Raw genomic sequence first — 22,716 nt, 5'->3', positions numbered from 1 at the left:
AAGAGTAAAAGTGAGAAAACTCATGGTTTGAGATAAAGACAGTTTAACAGGCAAAGCAAAAGCCACACACGCAAGCAAAGCAAACCAAGGAATCCACTCACCGCTCCCCACGGGCAGGCAGGTGCTCAGCCATCCCCAGGGAAGCAGGGCTGCATCACATGTAATGGTTTCTTGGGAAGACGGATGCCATCACTGTGAACGTTCTTCCACCCTTTCCTCCTTCTTCCCCCAGCTTTATGAACTGGGCATGACGTCATATGGTAGGGAATATCCCTCTGGCCAGCCTGGGCCAGCTGTCCTGGCCGTGTCCCCTCCCACCTCCCCGAGCACCCCCAGTCCGCCCGCGGGCAGCCCAGCACGAGAAGCTGGACTGTCCTTGACTGCTCAGCAACAACTCAAAACATCAGCACCTTATCAACACTTTCTCATCCCAAATCCAAAGCACAGCCTCACACCGGCTTCTGTGAAGAAAATTAACTCCATCCTGGCTGAAACCAAGACACTTGCAGATTACTAAATGGGAGCCTTTAATTTGCTTAAATTAAACAGCATACTCCAGGGCCTAAATACACTTTTACTCAGGACGCATGGTAGTTGATTTTTTTCAAGCCAATACTGGTGTTCAGACCCACATTTCCTATTTTATTTCTTTTTCTAATGGATCAAAACACAATTTGAGAATGTAATGAATGGGAAATTTGACAGCCCCAAAGTCAGTCTCAGGGAAGGTACTTTGAGAAGGTTCCATCACTGGTGGGTGCAATTTCCTGCTTGGTTTATTTTTGTGGTGGCGATCATTTTTAATTTAAAAGGGTTCAAAGAAGGTAGCTGTAGGATGTTATGTGTTTAATTATGTACTTCAGCTTCTACCTTTGAACTAAGGGTAGATGTAGAGATAGGATTATTTTTTCCTCATTCTGTAGTTTTCTAACAGTATATGTTAGAAATAAAATACGGAGCTTCATGAAACTTACAACACACTCGTGACAGAGAAAATAATGCTTTTGCATTTCTGTTTGCAAGTGGTTTTATGGAAGTACAGGTGTCCTCTGTAAGATGTGCCATCACTGGTAGAAACAATTAGCTTTTCCCCTCATCCAAATGTGTCACACTGATGTTTAAATATTGAAATCAGCCAAATTTTTATTTTAAAAAACAAGTTGATGCGTTTTGAAATCACTGTTCCATTACTACATGTTGCAGTTTTAAGTTGCTATTGGCATTTTAAGTCTGTGACAACAATAAATTCAGTAAGCATTGATTTCCCAATTGGCTTTGGCAGTAAAGCGTCAACTTAGGCTTTGTTTCAGGGGCTTCCTCCATTTTAATGAAGTGTAAGTACTCAGTGCTTTAAAGGACATTGTTTTACTCCAGTGTACATATGAAATAGCCACTAAAAATCATATTTGAAACTTTTAATGTTATTCTGCAGTTTTTGCCTTGGAAAACACCTGTGAAGAAAAACAGGGAGCACATTACTTCTTTCACTGTACAGCCGCTCTCACGTGTTAAAAATTTTCAGTGCCACGAAAATGGTTGCGTAGTATTTTTTAGAAACGCATTCAGAGCAATATTGAGTGGTCCTAAGCTCCATCTAGACCATTTGATCTGGTGTTTCCTATGGCGGGGTCTAAGCAACTCCTTGCAGTTAGGTTGTAATTTACCATTACTATAAATTATATGGATTGCACTTTTGAAGGATTTACTACTGATGTCTTGTTTCACTTGATTTTTAAGTCCATCAAAACTATACTTCCTTACAATCTAGTCTTTGTACTTTCATTTTCCCTATAGCATGTGCCACCAATTCCATTCTGCTGTTATGGGCTCATCATGGAATGAGGCAGGAAAAGCATTACATTGTTCTTAAAAATTCACTGTGTTATCTTGTATGATTTTCTAGAGAGTGTAGTTCAGTTCCTGTGTTCTTGTGGCACATTCAGTATTTTTAAATTGCTTTCATGGGTGACTAAAATTGTCTCAATAGCCACGTGCTAAATGCACTTGCTATGAGGCTTTCTCAAGCATTAGATTTCTGAATAATGCCGGAGTTATGAAAGTTTCATCTGTACATGCAGGAAAGACTGAAATAACTATCCTGTTTGATTACATGCTTTCACATGTTTGCCTTTCTCTGGTACCCCCCTGAAGCTCGTAGCTTTTTCCATTTTCATACATTTGGAGATTGTGTAGGCCTATGAAGAAAAGTCATCAAAGCAATGTTGGCATTTGCTTGCAGTAGAGTACTCATTGGTCTAAGAAATGTTGTTGCTAGTAGAAATAAGGCTGTTCTTTTGAAAAGAATAGATGACTTAAAATCTCCTTGGATGCCACAGGGTATTCACTAGTTTCTAAAAATTCTCATTGTAATTGAGGTTCCCAGAAGCACAAATGGCTCCCAAACACTTGTTCAATGTCACCATGATTAATTTCCTGCAGCTTCTCATGTATGGCCAGAAGTGTAGAAATGCAGCCATAAGCACAGTGATGCAAGTGCTACTGTGTGAATTAATGTCAATGAGAATCTGTCAGGTGACTGCATGTCTGTACATATGATGGTTGTGTATATACAAAATTGTACAGATATAAAGGGTTTGTTGCGTTATGTATAACATAGCTTACTGCAGGATTGGTATTCACAGTAAAATACATAAATTTTTGTTCAATCTAATAAATATTTCATGTTATGCGGCTTCCATCACTTGCACATTTTACTAGTTTGTAGGTTGTAATTTTTAAGTTCTTTTTGGCATTTTAATCCTATTTCTATTAAGAAAACAAGGAAAAGAATATTTCCCAATTTAAACTTATTTTCCTTTTTTGTTTTTGTCTTTAGATCAAATTAAGCAGCTCAGATCTTAGTAGTCTATTCTCATTGCCTGGTCTAATAATGCATTGAACTTGAAAGCTCTTCATTTATTTTGAATGTTAATTTCTTCAGCTCTAATTGTTGTTGCTGTATTCTAAATTGCCTTTGCCTCATCAATGGCTTTTGGGTAATGAGGTGACTCCGAATTAATCTTGTATTTCAGCTGCAGAAATATTAGACTATAGGTGGGCAGTTCTATATGAAGTTTTCACAAGCAGTGTGGTTTTGCCCTATATACTTTAGAACTCAATTTATTGACTGTAGTGTTTACCAGTTCTGAAGACTTTTCAAGTCCTATTCTAAATCCCAAATTCTTGGATGACAAAATGAAAAGAGTTTTGCTCTCATATAATTGATACTCCTGAATGACATAGCTTGTAGACCTTCAATGGATAAATTCTTCTTTGAACACAAATGTATTTTTCTTCAGCCTGGTTTTATTCAGGGAACGTATTGTCCAACTTAGAAATTACTCTGAAAATTGGAATTAAAAAACATAAAGCAAATAAGACTCACGATAAATAATGTGGTGGTTAGAAACTTGCTTGCATTATAATGCCATTCATATACTTGTGCAAAAATCTGTGGGCTTTACAGATTGAATTAGTCAGGATTGTGGCTTCCAAGAAGTCTTAATTGCAGTGTCTTCTGAAATATTATTATTTGAATTATTACTAGAAACTTGGTAGAACTTCAGTGGCACACCTAACCTTGGAATGTTGCATCTTTGCCGTGGAAGTCTGATTTTTAACTTTCAAATGTATTTTACTTTATCTTTTTTCTTTAACATGTGGAAAATTTACAATTCTCTGGGACATTCTAAGTAGGAAATGGAGTATTTTGAAAATCAAAGACTTTCAGTAGATAATCATGGGCCAACAGCCACTTACCATGCAGTTTCTGGCATAAAGGTAAATGCTGAGTATTTAGTTATGAAATGAGCCTCTAGAATAGGAAATTAACTTAGAGGTATGTACATATCCTGGAAGGCAGGCTCCAAAATAGAAGGCAGTTTCATAGTACCAGTTTTCTCTTTCAGTCTCTTATGTGTTTTTCTGTGTTTCATCTTTTCACTTTCTCTGCATGTGGATGGCTTGATTAGAATTGCCTCTCAGAAACCTTTAAGTGGAAACTGCTTCAAATGTTTTTTGCAACTCTCTGTTTTCTGTCTAAGAAACAGAAACAGCGAAAGTGCTTGCATTTTTTTAATGGGCAAATTGGGAAAAATTATCTAAAAAAGCCATTCCTTCATTTTTCACAAAAGTGACTGAAAGCCAACCTTTCTCCTGTTCGGCTACGAAGGGGCATTTAACAAAATAGGTGCTAGACCGACAAATCAATATGGCCAAAACAAGGACAAGCTAACATAGCTGTGATTTTGTTGATCACACTATTCCTCTCATCTTTTGTACAACAGGCAACCAAATCTGTATGTTACATATCAAATTTATGGCTAGTAACACAGAATAATTTTAATAAAAGTATCAGTGAAATTTGAAACTTTTATCCATATTAGTGACTTGGTTGGTTGGTTAGCTATGCCTGCTATTGATGAAGCTTCTGGGCAAACCTGAATTGTTCGTAAGGCAGTATGTTCACAGCAGTTTTTTTCCCCTCTTCCCCAATGTGATGAGCCCCAGACATTCAGCATTTATCTTTGGAACCTGTCATCAAATGTCTCATTCTTTTCTTGTGCCTTTGGAAAAAATGGTGGTAGTGATGGTAGTTCAAAGCTAAAACTTCATGTCTTGCTGTCAGGACTGTGTTTGTGACAAAGACCATAGCTTTTATTCCTTCTTAATAAAAATACATATCATTCAGTCTTCCAGAGTCGTCATTGAATGTGCCTCCTTGCATTTTGACTGCTGAGCAGTTTGTTGAAAGTCAAAATATATCTTGTGTCCATCAAGATGCTCTCTTCTCATGAAACATAAAAGCCAGAAATTTCTGGCAGTTTCTTAAAGGTGCTACAGTATTTTTTTTAAGTGCTCGCTTTTTCACCACCTAGTCCTCTTTTTTTCTTTTCATTGACCAAGTAACTAAAAAATCAACAAATATTATGCTAATGGATAAAAGACAACCAGTAAATGAGGAGAGGAAATAATTGTGTGTTGCCACCATAGCCATTCAGTGAAATTGATCTTTGGTGCTGAAATGAAACTGCCAGAGAGATAACATAGGATGATTGTTTCCAATTTATTTTGTAATTAATCTGATGCTCTAGTCAAACAGAAGGTCATGCTACTGTGATAAAGGACAGGGTATAAATGCTGTATATAAGAAATTAAATTGGGAGTCCTATATGAAAGAATAATACTACCTATGGAGTTGTCACATTTATAGACTCAAAAACATGTATTTATCAATATTGCTTGAAGAGTGTGATGTGCATAATGTTATGTGAGATCATTTGTCAGAGGAATATACGCTCGTCTGACAGTCTCTGCTCCTGACCAATGTCAGTCAGCTGCATCTCAGTCTAAAGAATTCATAAATCTTCAGCAGAAGTTGAAAGGTTACTCATGCTTTAACAAAATTTATTCTTTCATGAGTGGTTAAAGTGATTATAGGTAAATAGAAACTGTAATGAAAATATTGTGGAAAAAAATGGTTGCTGTTTCTTGGGATAAAAGTGAATCTTATTACTTTAATTTTCTTTCACTCAAGATCTATGCTGCATTCCTCATTGGGCATGATTTCTGAATTTTCATAACCCCCAAATCCTGTTGAGTTAGCTTGGATATCTTTGAGCACTTACCTGGCCTAGCAGATAAAGAATTCTGTCTGATAGTATTTAAAACACTCTGGGGCAAGCAGTCTGGAACTTGATGATACTCAGTGTGGTTGATATATCATTACTACTTTCTGGTAAAACAGGGACAATACTTCAGAAGCTCCATCTGCATACTTTCTGTACAGAAAAGTGTATCAGTTGGAAGGAAAATGGGACATTAAATAAGGGTGTAGAGGGTAGTGTGACATACATCGAAGCTGCTCTTCTCCAGAGACTGCCTGCTTTCAGCCTGAGGAAGAAGGATTCAGTCTTCTAGAATATATTTTTATACGAAACTGGTGATGGTACAAAGTACACCATTTTCCCTCATCAGTGAATTGAGCAATTCTATTAGAAGTCATCAGTAGATTCTATATTCACCTGTCTAAATTCTACCTTAGATCTCCCTGAAGGACTGAAAAGGTCAAGGTATTAAGAGACAATCAGAATCACACAGAATCACAGAATGGAAGGGGTTGGAAGGGACCTCTGAAGATCACCTGGTCCAACCCCCCTGCCAAGGCAGGGTCACCTAGGGCAGCTTGCACAGGAACACATCCAATCAAAACTAACGAGAACACATTTATAAAACTACCTTCTTGAACTAATCCCTGAATAGCATTTTATCAAGAAATAGACTTCTCTGTCACAGGGAAAATACAGATTGTCCAGCAAGTGATGTGGATTTCTTTTTTATTTCTCAGAAGGCCTGATTTCATTACAGTGTACCAGTATATCACTTCTCTTTTATCTTTCAGTCCGCACAAGGTGGTGGTCATCGAACACTACTCTATGGGCACGCAATCCTGCTGCGCCATTCCTACAGTGGCATGGTACGTAACAGGAGTTGATAGCAGCAACAATTTCCTTTTTGTATGAAAGTTATGTTTGCAAGTGCTCAGGCTATTGCCATTTATTGATATCTGGAGAATTATTCACATCAGTGAGGCATTTTACCTGTGGCTAATGGAAACCTTTGTGAAGGGTAGATGCTTGGAAATACGAAACCAAGCTGGTCATGTCTGGGTACTTGCTAAAACTAAGTCTGGCTCCATAGTGATGAGTTCTCTGTTTGTCAGTCTGTTTTGAGCTGGTGATTTCTCATTTCTTTTCCCTTGGAAATTGCATATTGCATAAGATGTGACTGAATCCACAGCTGGCATCTGGCTGACAACTTGAACATACGTTGGAGACTGAGTGGAAAGGGAAATTCCTTCTTGCACATATTTTGGACAGAAGCCTTGCTCTTCAGTTCCCTGATGAATTATATGGGTTCTAAACTCCTTAACTACAAGTGTGGCTTCATGGAGCTGAACTTCAATGCAGCCAGCTCCTTTATTTCCACTCTCACAATTCCCGTATCAGTGGAAAGATAACCTGGATAGACTGAGCGGTTATTTTAGAACATGTATCTCTGTTTCCTTGAGTGCCATTCAGTGTATTGGGCATATATATTCTTGATGGTAACTAATGGGGATAATTTAAGAATAGTTAATCCTGTGTTAAGAGGCTGATGGCTTTTTATATTTCAGTGGATTATCAGGCATGAGCAGAACTAGCAATGCATGCTTTTTTCTTTTGATAGTATCTATGCTGCCTCTCTACATCTCGATCTTCGATGGATAAGCTGGCATTTGATGTAGGATTGCAAGAGGACACAACAGGTAAAGACTAGTTTGAAAGACTATGTAATGAAGAATACCTTCAGTCTAAAAATTGGGAGAGACTTATAAATACATATAAATAATGTAAAAATTAAGACTATTTTAAAGACTAAAGATACAAAGCTTAATATTTCCATGTTTTACATATTCAGTAGCTTATCTTTACATTTTCTAATAGATTATGTAATTTGTTTTCTATGAGAGATAAACATATCTATTGATATTTAAATATAAATATATAATATTGAGTATAAGTAAAGGAATATTCCCGAATAGGTATTCCTGTATAAGCCTTCTGCTGTGAATTTTTAAAACTTGTATTATTTTAAATAAAGTTTCTATTAAAGTGGCAGAACTGCTGGTGACTTGGATGTATTTGTATTTTTAAGACTGATGCAGTTTTTTACAATGACATCAGTTTGGTGTAATTGCTTAATTAGAAATAATAAGTTTGCTTGTTTTCTAAAGCCTTGCTTTAGCTAGGAGTAATAACAGTAATAACTGCAACAATTGAACAGTTTGTTCCAAGATCGAAGAGGTTTCTTCTGAAAAGCATGTTTTTCCTTCAAGAAGTATATCTGAAAGCAAGGTTTATCATGGAACAAAATATGTGGTTTTAATACTTATAAATATTATAGGGAATTAGAGACACTAACAGTCAGTGGAAGTGGAAGAACATAATTGAATTTGGATTTATGAGATCTTTCAAATATTATTTTAAGCCATATTGTAGATGCTTATTTTTATTGCCCTTAATGATGTGTTGCTCCACTTCTTTGTCCTAATTCTTGGCAGAATATTCTTCCATGTCTTTCCCAGAACCTGGAACGAAGGTGAACAGGGAAGCTCTTTAGCAAAAGCAGCCTTGGACTAGGTTGCTTGGAGAACACAGAGAGACGCCTCCTTACTCAACTCTGGAATCACTGTTCCAGAGGTCTGGCTGTCTTCTGCATATGTGTGTTATTTCTAGTTGAGTTTCTGGTAGGGTGGTGCAGGAACAGTATTAGTTGTTGAAAACACATGGACACTTGGTTTACCCAACTGAAAACTGTGTCAGAACTTTAAGATTGAGATGTGAAAGTAATGGCAATAATGTTGGGCATTTTCTTTCTAATGTCTTTCTGCTGTTACTCAATAATGATATAGGTGAGGCATGCTGGTGGACCATTCATCCTGCTTCCAAGCAACGATCAGAAGGAGAAAAAGTGCGTGTTGGAGATGATCTTATTTTAGTCAGTGTCTCTTCAGAAAGATACTTGGTAAGTTCTGTAAGACTTTACTTTTACTTCTGTAAGACTATACACCATCTGTATAGTGTTTCCTCTACAGAAAAAACAGGTAATAAAAGTGTTATACTAAAGTCTGGCCTACATTTCTACCTTTACAAAAATATAGCTTAAGGTGTTTTAAACAGGTATTTGATACCATTTTGCAAACCAAGACACTGAAGGTCTGGAAAATTTCAATAATGGAATAGAAGTCGAAAAATTTACTACTGAAGAAAAAAATAGAAAAAAGAAATCTGTCCAAATTGCATAATTGAGGTGTTTAGAGTCCTTATGAATGTTCAGAGGTTAACAGCACTGTCATATATGAATTAAAACTTTATACCAAAAATTTGGAATGTTTAACTTAGCTACATAGCATTTTGTCGGCTTTAAAACCTCCATATTTTCTTAGGATTAAGAACTCATACTTTCTGCCCTCTAATTAGTGAATCAGCTCAGCCTTTTATATTATTTAGGGTTTGTGCCTCAACTGTTGATTCTCAAGCCTATCATATGTACTTCTATACAGTAAGAGACATGATGCTGACTGCAGAGACTGACTTTCCTCAACACGTGGTGTTAACGCATATACTGTGTCTTCCATGCAAAATATCAATAGACTAAAAATAAATTATATTTTCAGTGTAGAAAGAAAGAACACAAATCTATATTCTTGATATTTGAATCTCTGTATTATATTTGTAAAATGGTGTAGAGCTAGATTTTAATGAATAGTTAGTAAACCTATTTGAGTTATTCAGCTCTTGTTTGATAGCAAGAAGGAGCAAGGATTCAGTAAGTTAATTTTGCTCTTACATGCACTCAGCCCCATATTTTTATGAACAGATGTTTTTCCAGACTAAATTAAGAGCTGGTGAACTACATAGCTTCATAATTATAAAAATATTTGTGTGTTTCCTACGTACTCAGTAGTTATATTAGAACTGTAAATAAAATTTATGAAAATTGGAACAGTTGCTAAAGACTGAATTAGCCAGTTACCAAAATGAGTGAGTATTTTTTCAGGAAAGCTGTCTCTCCATCTTAAACTGTTAGTCTTGATCCATTAGGCCATCTACAAAACAACTTCAAAGGATGTACCTTTGAAAATAATCACAGTATTTTCATTTTGACTGCAGAGTCATGTTATAGACCCTATTGTCTACAACACTTAAAGGAATGTAGCAACTGGTATCTCTTACAATAGTTAAGACTGTGGAGAGATAAAGTTATTTTTATGAATCCGCTTGGGTAGTGAGACCAAATGGACTGTATTGAATCCAGTTGAGGAGCAGTTTTTCTATGGGTGAGGAGTTCCTGGGATAGATCCCTTGACAGAGAGTGATATTTAGCAGGGTGCTGAGAGTTATGTTTATGTACATTGTGTACTTAAAGTTAAAACCTTAGGAAAAGGTAAGTTTTTCTTTCAAACATTCTATGCCTATATGCTGCTAGGAATAGGATTGGAATGTCACCTTTTTCTATTGCTCTATGTTTTCAAGCAGCTTGCTAATAATCTCCAAATTAAGACAAACAGGTTAACAATCCTGGGGCAAAGACATGTATGTAAAAATAACAGATGAGTAGAGTCCATTCACGGGGCATTTCTTTTTCAAAATGTAGTCAGAACTTCATTTAATTTGCATAATATAAGGGGAGAGCAGAAATATGTCTGCTTCATAGGTTAGTCTTCCAGTTGTCTGAGTGCAGCTTAATTACATAATTTTTTTTCCTACTGACTTTGTGACTTTATGATCTCAGTGCAGTCTGTAGATTAGTGTTTAGACTTAATTTGGTTGGCAGTCACTATTAAAGTAGTAAGAAAATATCAGGACCGTCCAATAGTGTCCCTTCCCTGCTTTCTATCAAATAAAGATTTTGGGACATTGACTTCAGTTCTTGCCCTGAAGAGTTGTGTTGTTAATTGCAGGGAAGAAGTGCTAAACTGATAGGAAGCTTAGTGTTAAAATAGTAAGCTAAAAGTCCAGAGGTGCAGATTTTTTCTGTTTTTTTGACTCACAGCAATGTCCCTGGGCAAGTCATTCTGTTGCTCTGATTCTCATTATCCCTACCTATACAATGGGATTTTGGATGCTTATTTTTCTCTGTAGCTTTGCATAAGTGCTTGTGACATTGTATAATACGTGAGCTACGCTACTGCCAGATCCTTCAAAGAGAAAACTTGGCTCTGCTGAACAGGCTTAGCATAGAGTGAAAAGATGGTCTGTTATAAATATTGCCACCATTTAAGTTCAAGCCAGAGTTGCTTTGTTTTCTTTCTTGAGGCAGTGCAGGCTGATGAACAGATGTAATATTTCCAGCATGTTTCCCCAGCTTGTACACATTAGCATGTACCCCTCCACTGAGGTTTGACGATTGTTAATTATATACCATGATTGCTTTCAAAATTGCCAATTTTTAATAGTTTAGAAATTCAATTAATTGTAATTTCTTTCAAATTCATGAAGCCTCTGGGTAACTTAGTCTTTTAAACACAATTAAAAAAAAATCTTTAGACATGAAGTTGAAATACAAAATGCATAATGAAGATAAATGTGAAAATTAATATCAGTGGGGTCAGTGTTATCCAGCTAAGAAGTCAGTCAGGAAAGGAGAAAAAAGCCCAACTTTGAATATACAGAGCGGAAATTTTGGTGTAATGCAACAATTTCTGCAACATATGCAGTTGCTGTCCTGACTATAATGCTGATTTTCAGCTGCATTATGCAAATCTGTGAACAAGCCTTGAGGTTTACCTCCTTGACTTAAATGACTTTTTTTTTAACTGGAAACTAATATGAAACTAATAGGAAACTTTCCTTTGAAGTGTAAGCTTTTCTTTGAAGATTTTTGTTGTGGTTAACTGATGCCAGAGCTCCCTTTCAGAAATAATATTGTCCAAATTAGATCAAATTATTTGAGAGGTGGAGCTGATAGCTGTCGCTTGTCCTGAACAGGAGGTCAGGTTCCTGAGTATTGGAAAGGCACTCCCTCTGGATCTTTTTGCATCAAATATATTGTTCATTTGCAGCTCTTAGTTTGAATACACTTATTTATTATTAAATATTTGGGACAGCTTCTAAATATCCGTAGCATTTGTTGGTGCAGTAGTTTCAGGGAACACAGCAGTGTGTGACTTCTAAAAAAATTTTTAAATTTTATTTCCTCCCCTTTCATTTTTTCCCTGAGAGTATGAAACTCTGTAATTGGACTTTGCTTTCTTCTGTATAAATTCACAATTCCAGAATTCATTTTTTGATGAAAAATAGTAAAGTTTTTTCTTAAGAAAAATTTGAATCTGCATCAACAAACCTGAAATGAGTGGAACAAGGTAGTGCTGAGCTGCTCTGTTACACTGATCATAATGCGGTTCCCACAGAGTCTTTATACAATGTGAAATGTTGTGGAGACTAGTAGATCTTCCCGATCTACTAGCTGTCAAGCTAGTAGTCTTAGTTGTCTAAGGTTGTCAGCAGATGTCTGAAAAGGGGTTTTAAAGTTTCCTTCTCTACCTGTGGTTCATATGGGTGTCGGTGTGATGCCACCTACTGTAACTGTGGGGGTTTTTTTGCTTATTTCTTTTTTCTTAATATCGGAAAATTAAACCTAAATTACATAAATACCTAAATTTATATAAAATAAAAATATTTTTCTTAAATTTTGAAAAATCACAGGCTTTCAAAAATGCGGAAATTATGGCACTGATATATTCTATGAAATCTTTTAAATACACAGTGACACTGTCTTTTTATGGAATGCTATCTCAGTGCTGATAAAAGTTTGATGGATGTGTCAGGGCTGAGTAGCAGGCAGGCTGTGGGGTGAAGCAGCTTTGAAGTTGGAATTTCGAGCTGGGAATTGCAGGTGGAGGATTGGTGGTAAAATGCATAGTTAATTATTTTCCTGTAGAATTAGATTCTGTACCACGCTCTGCTGTGGAATTTGCTGAGCAGATAATCTTTTATACCAGACTTGCTTTCAAGAGGTCACTAACTCTTCCTGCCTTACCAGGAATACTCCTTATCTGAGTTGTGGCTCTGAGGTCTCCTCCTTCTGCTAGAGGCTGAGATCGCAGAGTTGCTCGGTCTTGATACCTGCAACTGAGGTGAATGGAAGATGTGCCTTGAACATTAAAACTGGATCTAATGCAGTCTACAGTGGGAATTAAACATGTCCTTGTCACCTCATATTGGGCATCCTAGATTAATGAAAATTTCTTAGTGTAATCTACGTACCTCCACTCCCACTGGAAAAATAGGCTATAATGCTACTCCTTTGGGGTTTTGAGAAAATGAAATCATTAATATTTGTTGTGTTTTGTGAAACGCTGTTATTGTTGGTAGCAAGAGAAAAGCCTATGAGGAAATTAATAATTCTCTTTTCAAAGCTTTGAAGAATTGACTATATTGAATAAAGCATGAGGCTGCAGACTGAAGATTGAGGAGGAAACAAAGCATTGAGCAGCTGTTCGTGAAGTGAGCTCCTTTGTCCTTTATATACAAAGAGGCAGCACTTGTGGAGGATATTGTACAGGATCATGCCATTGAAGACTGCAATATGATGCATTCACCAGAAGTCGTTCTTTTTCTATAGCCTACTTTGATATTTCCTAACTTCTGATACTTGCTTCTGTAAAATTAATATTTTGTTAATGAAAGCTCTTGTGTCTAATCATACTGAATGATAATCATTTGGAAGCGTAGTTGCTGATGGCTTTAGGCTTTTCATGGTTATAGCACAGAAGGAGAGCTAATATAAAGAGGGGGAATGCAGACTACCCCCATCTACCCGCTGTGGGATCCTTATGGTTTCCTGCCATGCATCTGCAATCGCCTGCTGTCAGCTATGTTATAGTGGACTAGATGATTCTCGATGGCTGATTTCTAATTTCTGTTTATCTGTGGGCTTCAGCTACTACTCTCACTTGGCTGATGGTGCATTTATGCTGAGTGGAGGGGCTGGATTTGGCTAGTATAGAACTGGTGATTCTTTATCAAATTCTCTTTGCTTGTGGCTTTGCTGGCCAACTGTTTAAACCACTTAAGAGAAATGCAAAGAAACTAGAATTTTTAAGAGCTTTAAACCCATCTGAAATTTCCTGGGCTTTGCCTGCTTTGGGTCAAAACTTAGTCATTTGTTGTTCTGCAATGTAAGTTTACGCATATTTTTCAAACTTTTAAAAAGTATTCATAGATACTTCAATGAATACAAATGTCTCGCTGTTTTTAGGCGTAAACACAAAGAACTAATGATATAAAAACTTTACACAGATGCACTTATTACTTCTAGTTCTTTCCAGTATCTCCCTTCCTTGTGACTGAATGTTTTCATTTATTTTGACAGTGTCAATATAATATTCAGTGTTACAGAATACTTTTTTGCTGACTCAGGTAGTAAATTTTAATAGAAATGACACCTGATAAGTAGGAAGAGAACAAGTGGTTTTCTCTTGGTTCTAGAGACAGTGCATCTAGTTTAACCTTCGGATTTTTGCTGAAGCTTGCTAATTCATTGTTTTTTTTAATGCAAAATTTTTTTCCTTTCCTAATAAAAAAAAAAGGGAGTATAGTTTTTGGTGGTGGATTTTTTGTTTTTGTTGGTTTGTTTTAGGTTTTTTGTGTTTTATTTTTTTTAGTTACAGATACAGGTATGTGCTTTTTGACTTCTTTCCTGAGATAGAGATATGTCCAGTGTGGCCATCTTCCAGTTTTGCTTTGCCTGGTCTCAGGCTGATTAAGCAAAAGCCTCAGAGGTTCTTGAGTCATTCACGATAAGTACCTAAATGGTTTGAAACTGCTTCTCTGCCCTGATTGTTGTAGTAATTGGAAGATAGTTAGAGGGAAAGGGGAAATAGCAAAGACTGTCAGAGTCTCTGTGTACCAAAGAGAAATAGATTGAATTGGATCATGCCTGTAGCCTTCATCTCTGCACCAGCTGGTACTAACTTTTGCAGCAGTGCGGTTGATGCTGTTACTGTGTGCAGTACTTGAACATTCTGGGAAGTTCTCTGCCTTCTACACGGTTCTCAAAACATAGCAGAAAATTAACTTTCTTTATTATTTTTCTTTTGCTATTCTCGCTATTTGGAATGACCTGATATTGAAGGCAGAGATACTATAATATAAAGTGCAGGTAGAAATAGATACTGCTAGATGAGATGTCAGTATTGACACACCTTAGCCAAGAGGAAGCCTGAAGCAAAAGTTCTACTTTTTTAATCATAGAATCATTTAGGCTGAAAAAGTCCTTTAAGATCAAGTCCAACCATTAACACTGCCAAGTCCACCACTAAACCATGTCCCTAAGCACCAGATCTATATGACTTTTAAACACCTCCAGGGGTGGCGACACAACCACTTCCCTGAGCAGCCTGTTCCAATGCTTGACAACTTTTTCAGTGATTAAATTTTTCCTGATATCCAATCTAAACCTCCCCTGGCACAACTTGAGGCCATTCACTTGCTACTTGGGAAAAGAGACTGACACCCACCTTGCCACAACCCCCTTTCAGGCAGTAGTAGAGCGCGATAGGGTCTCCCCTCAGCCTCCTTTCCTCCAGACTAAACAACTCCAGTTCCCTCAGCCGCTCCTCATAAGACTTGTTTTTCACTTTGCACACATGCATATTTTGGAGACCAGAAACTTTGATGCAGACTGACTGTGAAATTTAAAATACATCATCTAGTTATTTAGAGCTATAGTAAATGCAGCTATGCTGCTGCAATCACTGCTGAAGAGTTCTTGTGGAAATTACCATCTGATTCCTAAGCTCTCCAGTGATTTTGAATACACTATGTTCTTCTGGAGGACCGAGGAACAGAGATGTGATTGTGTTACTGTTCTGCAGAGTAGTACAGAGTTTATAACATGATGATAACTTCAGCTGTAATATTCTGGGAGATTTGAGTCTTGGAGTTTAACCTTGAGAAGCTGCCTGTAGACTGTGGTGTTATCCTGTATTCATAAAATACGATAATTTAATTCTGAAAAGTGATTAAAAACCTATGGCAGGTTAAATGCTGGTTTAGGAGATTATTAGCCTATTAGTAGGGAAGACAAATCTAGTGTTGTACTTGAGCCTGGACACTCAAGTGCAGGTGATATTTTATTATTATTGGGGTGAGGCAGAAGGCTGAAGGGCCTGCCTGTAATGTTGAAGACCCATACCAGGATTAGAATAGACAGCAAGATTCCTGACCACAACCTGTTCCTGCTTTGCAAATGTTGTTACTGGTGGTCCTACATGTGGTCCTTGTCAATGATGGCAACCTGCTACTTCTGCCAGGTAGTCTGTTAGGCCAGCTGGCAAAGATCTGTGTGGTAGGTATGGAGGCCGTTCAGATATCAGTGTGAATATTATGTCCACATTCTGGACATTGCATTATGGAATTTGTTTCATTTTTATAGTTGTGTTGTGCTGAAAGTACAAAACCAAGCAGATAAACTCCAGATAAGTTACAGACAGGCAGCAGATTGCTTTAAAACAACACTGAGATTGTTAAGTATAGCACTGAAAAGTTCATCAATGGCAGGATTAAGACTGGCATTTCTAATCTGTGTTGGGGTTTTTTCTATACATTTAATGTAATTAAAGCCTTGAATGTCCGTTGACAGAGTACTTCCACTACATGGTCAAAGCTTCATTTTATTCTTTGTTATGGATGATATTCAGGGTGTGAACACCATATCTTACCGAATTGTAGGTATCAGGACCCCTGCATTCAATTGTAAATTGGAGGATGCAGCAAGCGATCTAGGGAAGTGGAAGAAAGAAGAGAATTGCAAAGATATACTTGATTTCTCTGCTGTGGTGGTCATGTGTTGTATTAGGTCATTTAAACCATACTTTTTAAAGAAATAATTCTCTGGTGACTCAGCTTGAGACATCTGGGTTATAATCAGAGCTGCAACTGGAGTCAAATGAATGGATAAAAATAACAGTTTCTCTGAAGAGAGATGTCAGCAATGTATTTTTGTTCAATGTCCAATCTATAAAATGGAACACTGAGTCAGCTGATGCAATTGTGTATGAAAATAAGTTCATTAACCTGTACAAAGCACACAGTGGTCTGGCGATGGCAGATCTAAATGACAGAGGAGTTATCTATCCTCTTCCTCTTCTGCCTAGCCCAAATGACATGTTTTTCTGAAAAAAGTAATACTCCTGCTTCCCTGTACTGGTTGAATTCCTCATTGTCCCTAAGTAGAATCTGTGTCGCGATCTCAGAAGAAAGCTAACAAAATTAAGGCCCGCAGGGCAAGAATGGGACTGGAGGTGTGCTGGGGGTTGCAGTCTCTCAGCCTGGTCTGCCACTGACTGTGTCATGTAATTGCAGTAAGGGGAAAATAAGAGGTGACGTGGTGGTTTGTTCACTGAACATCCTCCATTACGTGTGCCAAATGACGCTGGTGCAGCGGAAGCGTGGCTTTTGTGCGAACTCTGACTTTGTATGCCACTGCCTGTTGTGGGAGCCCTCTGAGTGAGCCGATGCGCTATTTCTTGTACCACTGGACAGCTAGAAGATGTGCAGGCAGGGAGACAGACGGACTCTGCCCATGTCACTGGGAATCTACCCCCTTCTGACATCCCTTGTCATTTTTGTCTTTTGCATATTTAATAGTTTTACCTAGGAGGTGTTCGTTTGGTCACGACGTACAGAAACAGACCAATGCTGCTGTGTAAACACAGTTACTTGCCAGTAATTTAAAGTTTTGATAAAAGTGTCTAAATGTTACTGCACTTGAAAAATTATTACCTGGTAGGATAAACGGTAAACTTCAAAGCAGCTGCTTATTTATAGAACACTTGGTTCCATAATCTTATGTAATGTTATGTTGCTTGGCACTAACAGCATATTAATGGAACCGACTGACAGTGTGGGACAAAGGATTTTGCATGGATGCGATATATAATATGCCTTGAGATTAGATTTTCTGTGACAATAATGTCACTGAACTAGTTGGAACACACACACACACACGAAGAATTCTGAGAAGAGAAAGCACCTCTGCCACTCACTGTAAAGACCTGCAACACTGGCAGGAGTAACAGAGTAAAAGAAGAGCATCCGTTGAGTGCTTAGGGAGGAAGCGTGCCTTTCAGGGAAAGGTCATTTCAGATTTGCTTCGCTCATGAAAACTTTGTGCAAGAACACATTTTGGGAACTCCCTTAAGTGCCTTACAAAATCACATTACTTGATTATTTGATTTCTTTGATCTGATGGCAGTTTTAGGAAGCCAGTGGCCCACAACAAATAATTAAGTGGCGAGTTATGCTTGAAATACAGACTAATGTCACATCCCAGTATTAAAACTGTGGGAAACCTCATTGCATATGGAAGGAAGAAGACCAGTGTAAGAACCCTGCAGCATTTAATAATCGGTTCTTCAGAGTGTTTGCTATGGTCTAAGATCCCAAACAGCTGACCATTCTGTGCCAATTTTGTATGGCTTTCTGAGGCAAAGATGCTGTTACTATTCCAGCTTTGTTTCTAACATCCCTTGAAGAGTACCCAGGTCTGACTTTGTGTTTACTTACACAACCAGTAGGAAAAAAATATGTATGAAAGAAATGAGAATGTTTGCTACTGCTGTTGTATACTGTGATGAGATTTTTAATTAACTCCAAATAAAAGCCTCTCTTTTTCCTGCTTTTAGCATCTCTCTTATGGCAATGGTAGCTTACATGTTGATGCAGCCTTCCAGCAAACCCTCTGGAGTGTAGCACCAATCAGTTCAGGAAGTGAAGTTGCCCAAGGTAAGATTGACTCAACTTTAATGATTGAGAGACTGATTGTAAATGAAATAGCTGAAAAATCACATTATTCTGCCAAATGTGGGAGTTGGTTTCTCTTATGTAAACATTAAATCCAATAAATAAGTATACAAATATTCTCAAAACAGAGGGAAAGTTATACTGAAAGTGACACTGATAGTTTTCTAAATATTTTCTTCTAAAGGCTGAACAGATCATTCAAATCTCATTTTGCTAAAGGTATGATAACATTCATAATATTTTTTTTTTTATGGCTTTTGGTCCTGGTTTAAAATATTATCTCAGATATTCTGATGTATGCAGTCATAGTTACGTGTTCCTAAGACTGAGTAAAAAATGGGCGAGAGAACTGGAAGCAGGATGTGAAATCCTAGGAGTTAAGACTGGAAATAGTTTTGTGGGGAGCATATGGCTGGGAAGAAAATCGAAAGGAGGGGAAAGACAGCCAGGCTAGAACAAGTTTCAAAATTTATTTATTTTATTTAGGAACTAGGAAGGTTGCCTTTTTTTTTAAAGCAACATCTGACATGAAAGGACAAGGACCCCTGAATTTATGCCATGCTGGTTCCACAGAGAAGAAAAAAAACAATTGTCTTCTGGAAAGTCTGTCACAATGTAATGCCTAAAGGCTTCTTGTTTGCTACAGAATAATTATTTTGAGTAGGTATTGTAATAGAAACTTAAAAATGTTAAAACTGCACGTCCTTTCTTTCTTACTCCCTGGGCCTTTTTGGTGTTGGGGAGTTAATCCAGTCTATTGAAAATGCAATAGACTGAAATTTCACATCAGTTCTTTTTATCGGGCACATTTTAAAACACAATGTGGAATGCTCTGGCAGCTTTGCTCGTTCAGTTTTCAGGGACAGCATTACCAAGACCTTCTTTCTATATAAGCTCTGTTTTTTAGATTATGAGAATCATTCTGCATGTTCAGATTCTCTAACGTGGTTTCCAGTGCAATCCATTATTAAAAAAATGCTGGTGCATTGCTTAACAGTGTCCTAAACTTCATGGAGAAAAGCTTTCTATTGATGAGAGGAGAAAACCTTCTCCTCTCCAACCTGTTGCTTCTTCCGATAAACTCCATTCTCCTTGTCCTCCCACTGCTGGCAGCACTGGTGTGCTGGTGTGATTATTCCTGTTAATAATCCCAGTACAGTTTATTAATTGAGACCCAGATTTGTGTTGTGCCGCATCTGTCTAGTTGATGAACCTCACGCGTGAGACCTGCCTGGCTGTTTGGGAAGCAGAACTCCACAATGACAGAGTATAGGATTGTGTTACGCACTCATACCTGCTCAGTCATGTGAAAATGATGTCACATGATTTTAGCAGCTGTGCATTTCTCTGTGTATTTGCTTGTTCTTTGTTGCTATGCCTTTCCATTTTCACTTTTCTCAGGTATAGAAATCATCTTTGTTAAGCAGTGTCTTTTCTAGAGAAGATCAGCCAACTGGTGTCAGAAAGAATTAGAGCAAAAGTCTTATTCTAGCAAAACCAGCAAATGCTCCTGTAATCAAAGTTGTCTTCTTGTAGAGGGAGAGTGAATCTGACACTTAGCGAGAAAATTACTTCAAAAAGGGGGAAGAGGAAAATAAAGCTAATTTTGTTAGTATCTGCAAAATGCTTTGTCAACTTAATAAACAAAACGTTAGTGTTAGGAGTAACTATATGACAATATCCTCTCTTAATCAAAACTTCCCTTTAGAATTAGATAAATAAGTGAAACACTTCAGTTAAATGAAATTGCTTTGAAGTGAAAATAATGGAGAAATAACCTGTGTAACGAACTAGGATATTGTAGGGAGGTAGTTAAAATGATTTCTTTTTACGTGCATTTCTGCAAAACCACCTTATGCAGAAGTCAGTTTATTGTTTAAGTCAAAACAGAGTTTGAGAGGCAGATCAAGTAATTCTGCTAGTTCTGTACTGGAGGGCGGGATGCGGGGAGGCACTTTAAAACCAAAACAAACCCCCAGAAAGCTACTCAGGGCAGAGCATCTCCAGAATTATGTTGACACAGCTCCATGTAAGAATTAATATATATAACTACTGTTACCTGGACATACTCCTCTGTGTTAAAACCAAGAATTTAAAAATTCAGTGCTAAAATTGGCCACAGAAATACTAATTTGATATTGATTTCCAAGGTTTAAAAAATATATCCTGAAATATTCCCTGATATATACTCAGGAAAAAGATTTCCTGTAGGTTCAAAAGAAACCTGTGAAATGTGTACAGTGTGGCTGGTGGGTCTTCAACACCATTTCCCTTTACAGATGTGTCTTCCTGCGCAGCAGTACTTGTTAATACAGACATAGCTTCAAAATATTATTCCAGTAATATTTTTCTAAAAATCTTTTTGTTGTAACACTGAGCCCAAGGATTTATGTTACTATATCCTGCTCAAATGCAGAATTTGATATTACCCAGTTCTAGCAAGAAATGAAGACGATTTTAGGAGACAAACAAGCGGTTACGTTTAGCTTGTCAGGCTGAAAAAATACCATTGAATTGTACTTAAAATCTACTAAGTCTTAGTATTCTTCACTTACTAGATTATAATACGATATTTGTAGGATAACATAAAATTATATTTCCTTTTAATGTCACATCTCTGATGCAAAAAGACTGACAAAAAAGCATCTACTTTGTTAATATTTTAGTGATTAGAATTATGGCCTTATTTTCAGCTTCCGGCTGCAATGTCCTGGCTCTTCAAATATTGTGGTGCTACGTGTATGCTCTGTGCCTTAGTTTGTGAACACGTATCTGTACTTGTACACTGTAGAGCCAACTGTTTGTCTTTGAACCTGCATGTGCAGTGGAGGTACAGGCAGTATAGGAGTCAAAATAAATCGTGATTTGTAGGTTTGGAATCTTAAGCCAAGCAAGAGCTTAGAGTGGATCTTCCCAGAAGTTTTTCTCACAGAAAACTTCCAAGGACACCAAAAAGTTTTTTAAACTTTAACTAACTCAATCTTTGCTTTGTTAGTATATAAACTGGAATCGTTGACTTAAATCAAACCCAAAAGTGAGTAGGTAAACTGGAAGAGTGTCCCACTTTTTCTGTTGTAATCTGGGAGGGAAGTACTTGCTTCCTGGCTTCTGTTGGATCAGTCGTCTTCGGAGTTGCACTAACTCTGTAGAATCCCCTGTCTGTTGCTCTCTTTCTCCTGATCCACCCTTTCTTACTTGCAGATCTTACTTGGACCTTTTCTCATTTGGCAATGTTCAGCTGGCTCCCCAGCGTACGAGAGATCTCCTTCTTCTTCCGACTCTCTTTTTAAATAACACAAAATACCATCAGAAAAAAGGAAATAAAACTGATAGTATTTATTACAGCTTGAACTATAGTTTTATATGTTGCTGTGTTCAGACAAATACATTTGATTTTCTTCCTTTATTCAAGGATATCTGATAGGAGGGGATGTTCTGAGGTTATTGCACGGTCACATGGATGAATGTTTGACAGTCCCTTCGGGTGAACACGGAGAAGAACAAAGGAGGTAGGTTTCCAGCTTAACAGAATAGTAACAGATGTTGCTGAATCAATATTAAGTGTCACTCAGAGTACAGATTTTTGAAGGATATTGTGATGAGATGTATCACTCATAAGAAGGAATATTGTTGAAATTAACTTTGGACATGAGCTTCTTGCATTCTCTTTTAAGTATTGTTCAAGCTTGATTTCATTTACCAGGTGTAAAAGCAATTGTGATTTTTTGATAACTTATTGTCGTCTTTACTGACTAAAAAACACTGTGAATGAAGTATGTTCTTTTCGTTACTGCTCTTTTTTTTCTGTAATTACAAAAAATTCCTCAGGACAGGGCATGTTAAGGTTACTGTCCAGTCCTGCAAGGCTACAAATCTGGATATTGATCTCAGGTGTACCTGTCGTGGTAGTCTAGAACTTAACTTACGGTTATTTTCTTGACTAGAATGACAGTAGAGGAGTGATGACAGCTTGATATGTGTGTCTTTTAGTTAAATATGGTGAGAAGACTGGCACTGAAAGTGGCATGTCTCAGTGAAGTGATTCTGTGGATGAAACAAAGTCCTGTATATTTGCTCTAATAAAATATACGCTCAGCTTCTTTTCAGTAGGGCCGTGTCATATGATTTATTCCTAACTTCAGCCTGAAGATTGTTAAATGATAATGTTGATTTTGGAATAGTTTGTGTAATGCAACATATTGGGTAGCTTAATTTCCATGACAAAGAAAGTGCTATTCATTAATTTCCAAATGAGTTTTCTTGGTTTGCAAATAGAAATGTATTTTTCATTCTGTTTTATTCTTACTTGTAAAGATAAGAACAAGACACTGGAAGCTCTCATAAAATATAGCAAAAATCATCTATG

At 37.2% G+C, this 22,716-nt stretch overlaps 1 protein-coding gene across 1 annotated transcript in view; it reads left to right on the top strand.

The window, feature by feature from the left end:
- The window catches only part of LOC104619753 (ryanodine receptor 2-like), a gene marked incomplete at its 3' end in the record, with an annotated part of 101,790 nt that overhangs the window by 36,900 nt on the left and 42,174 nt on the right, over window positions 1–22,716 (top strand). The window contains exons 5-9 of the mRNA XM_010285745.1: window positions 6,401–6,475; window positions 7,228–7,306; window positions 8,453–8,565; window positions 18,233–18,332; window positions 21,763–21,859. Coding sequence (XP_010284047.1) covers window positions 6,401–6,475; window positions 7,228–7,306; window positions 8,453–8,565; window positions 18,233–18,332; window positions 21,763–21,859 — 464 coding nt within the window. The remainder of the gene's footprint in view (window positions 1–6,400; window positions 6,476–7,227; window positions 7,307–8,452; window positions 8,566–18,232; window positions 18,333–21,762; window positions 21,860–22,716) is intronic.

This window comes from Phaethon lepturus, unplaced genomic scaffold, assembly GCF_000687285.1.
Source record: "Phaethon lepturus isolate BGI_N335 unplaced genomic scaffold, ASM68728v1 scaffold2364, whole genome shotgun sequence".
NCBI lineage: Eukaryota > Metazoa > Chordata > Aves > Phaethontiformes > Phaethontidae > Phaethon > Phaethon lepturus.
This window is presented reverse-complemented; position numbering and strand designations above follow the sequence as displayed.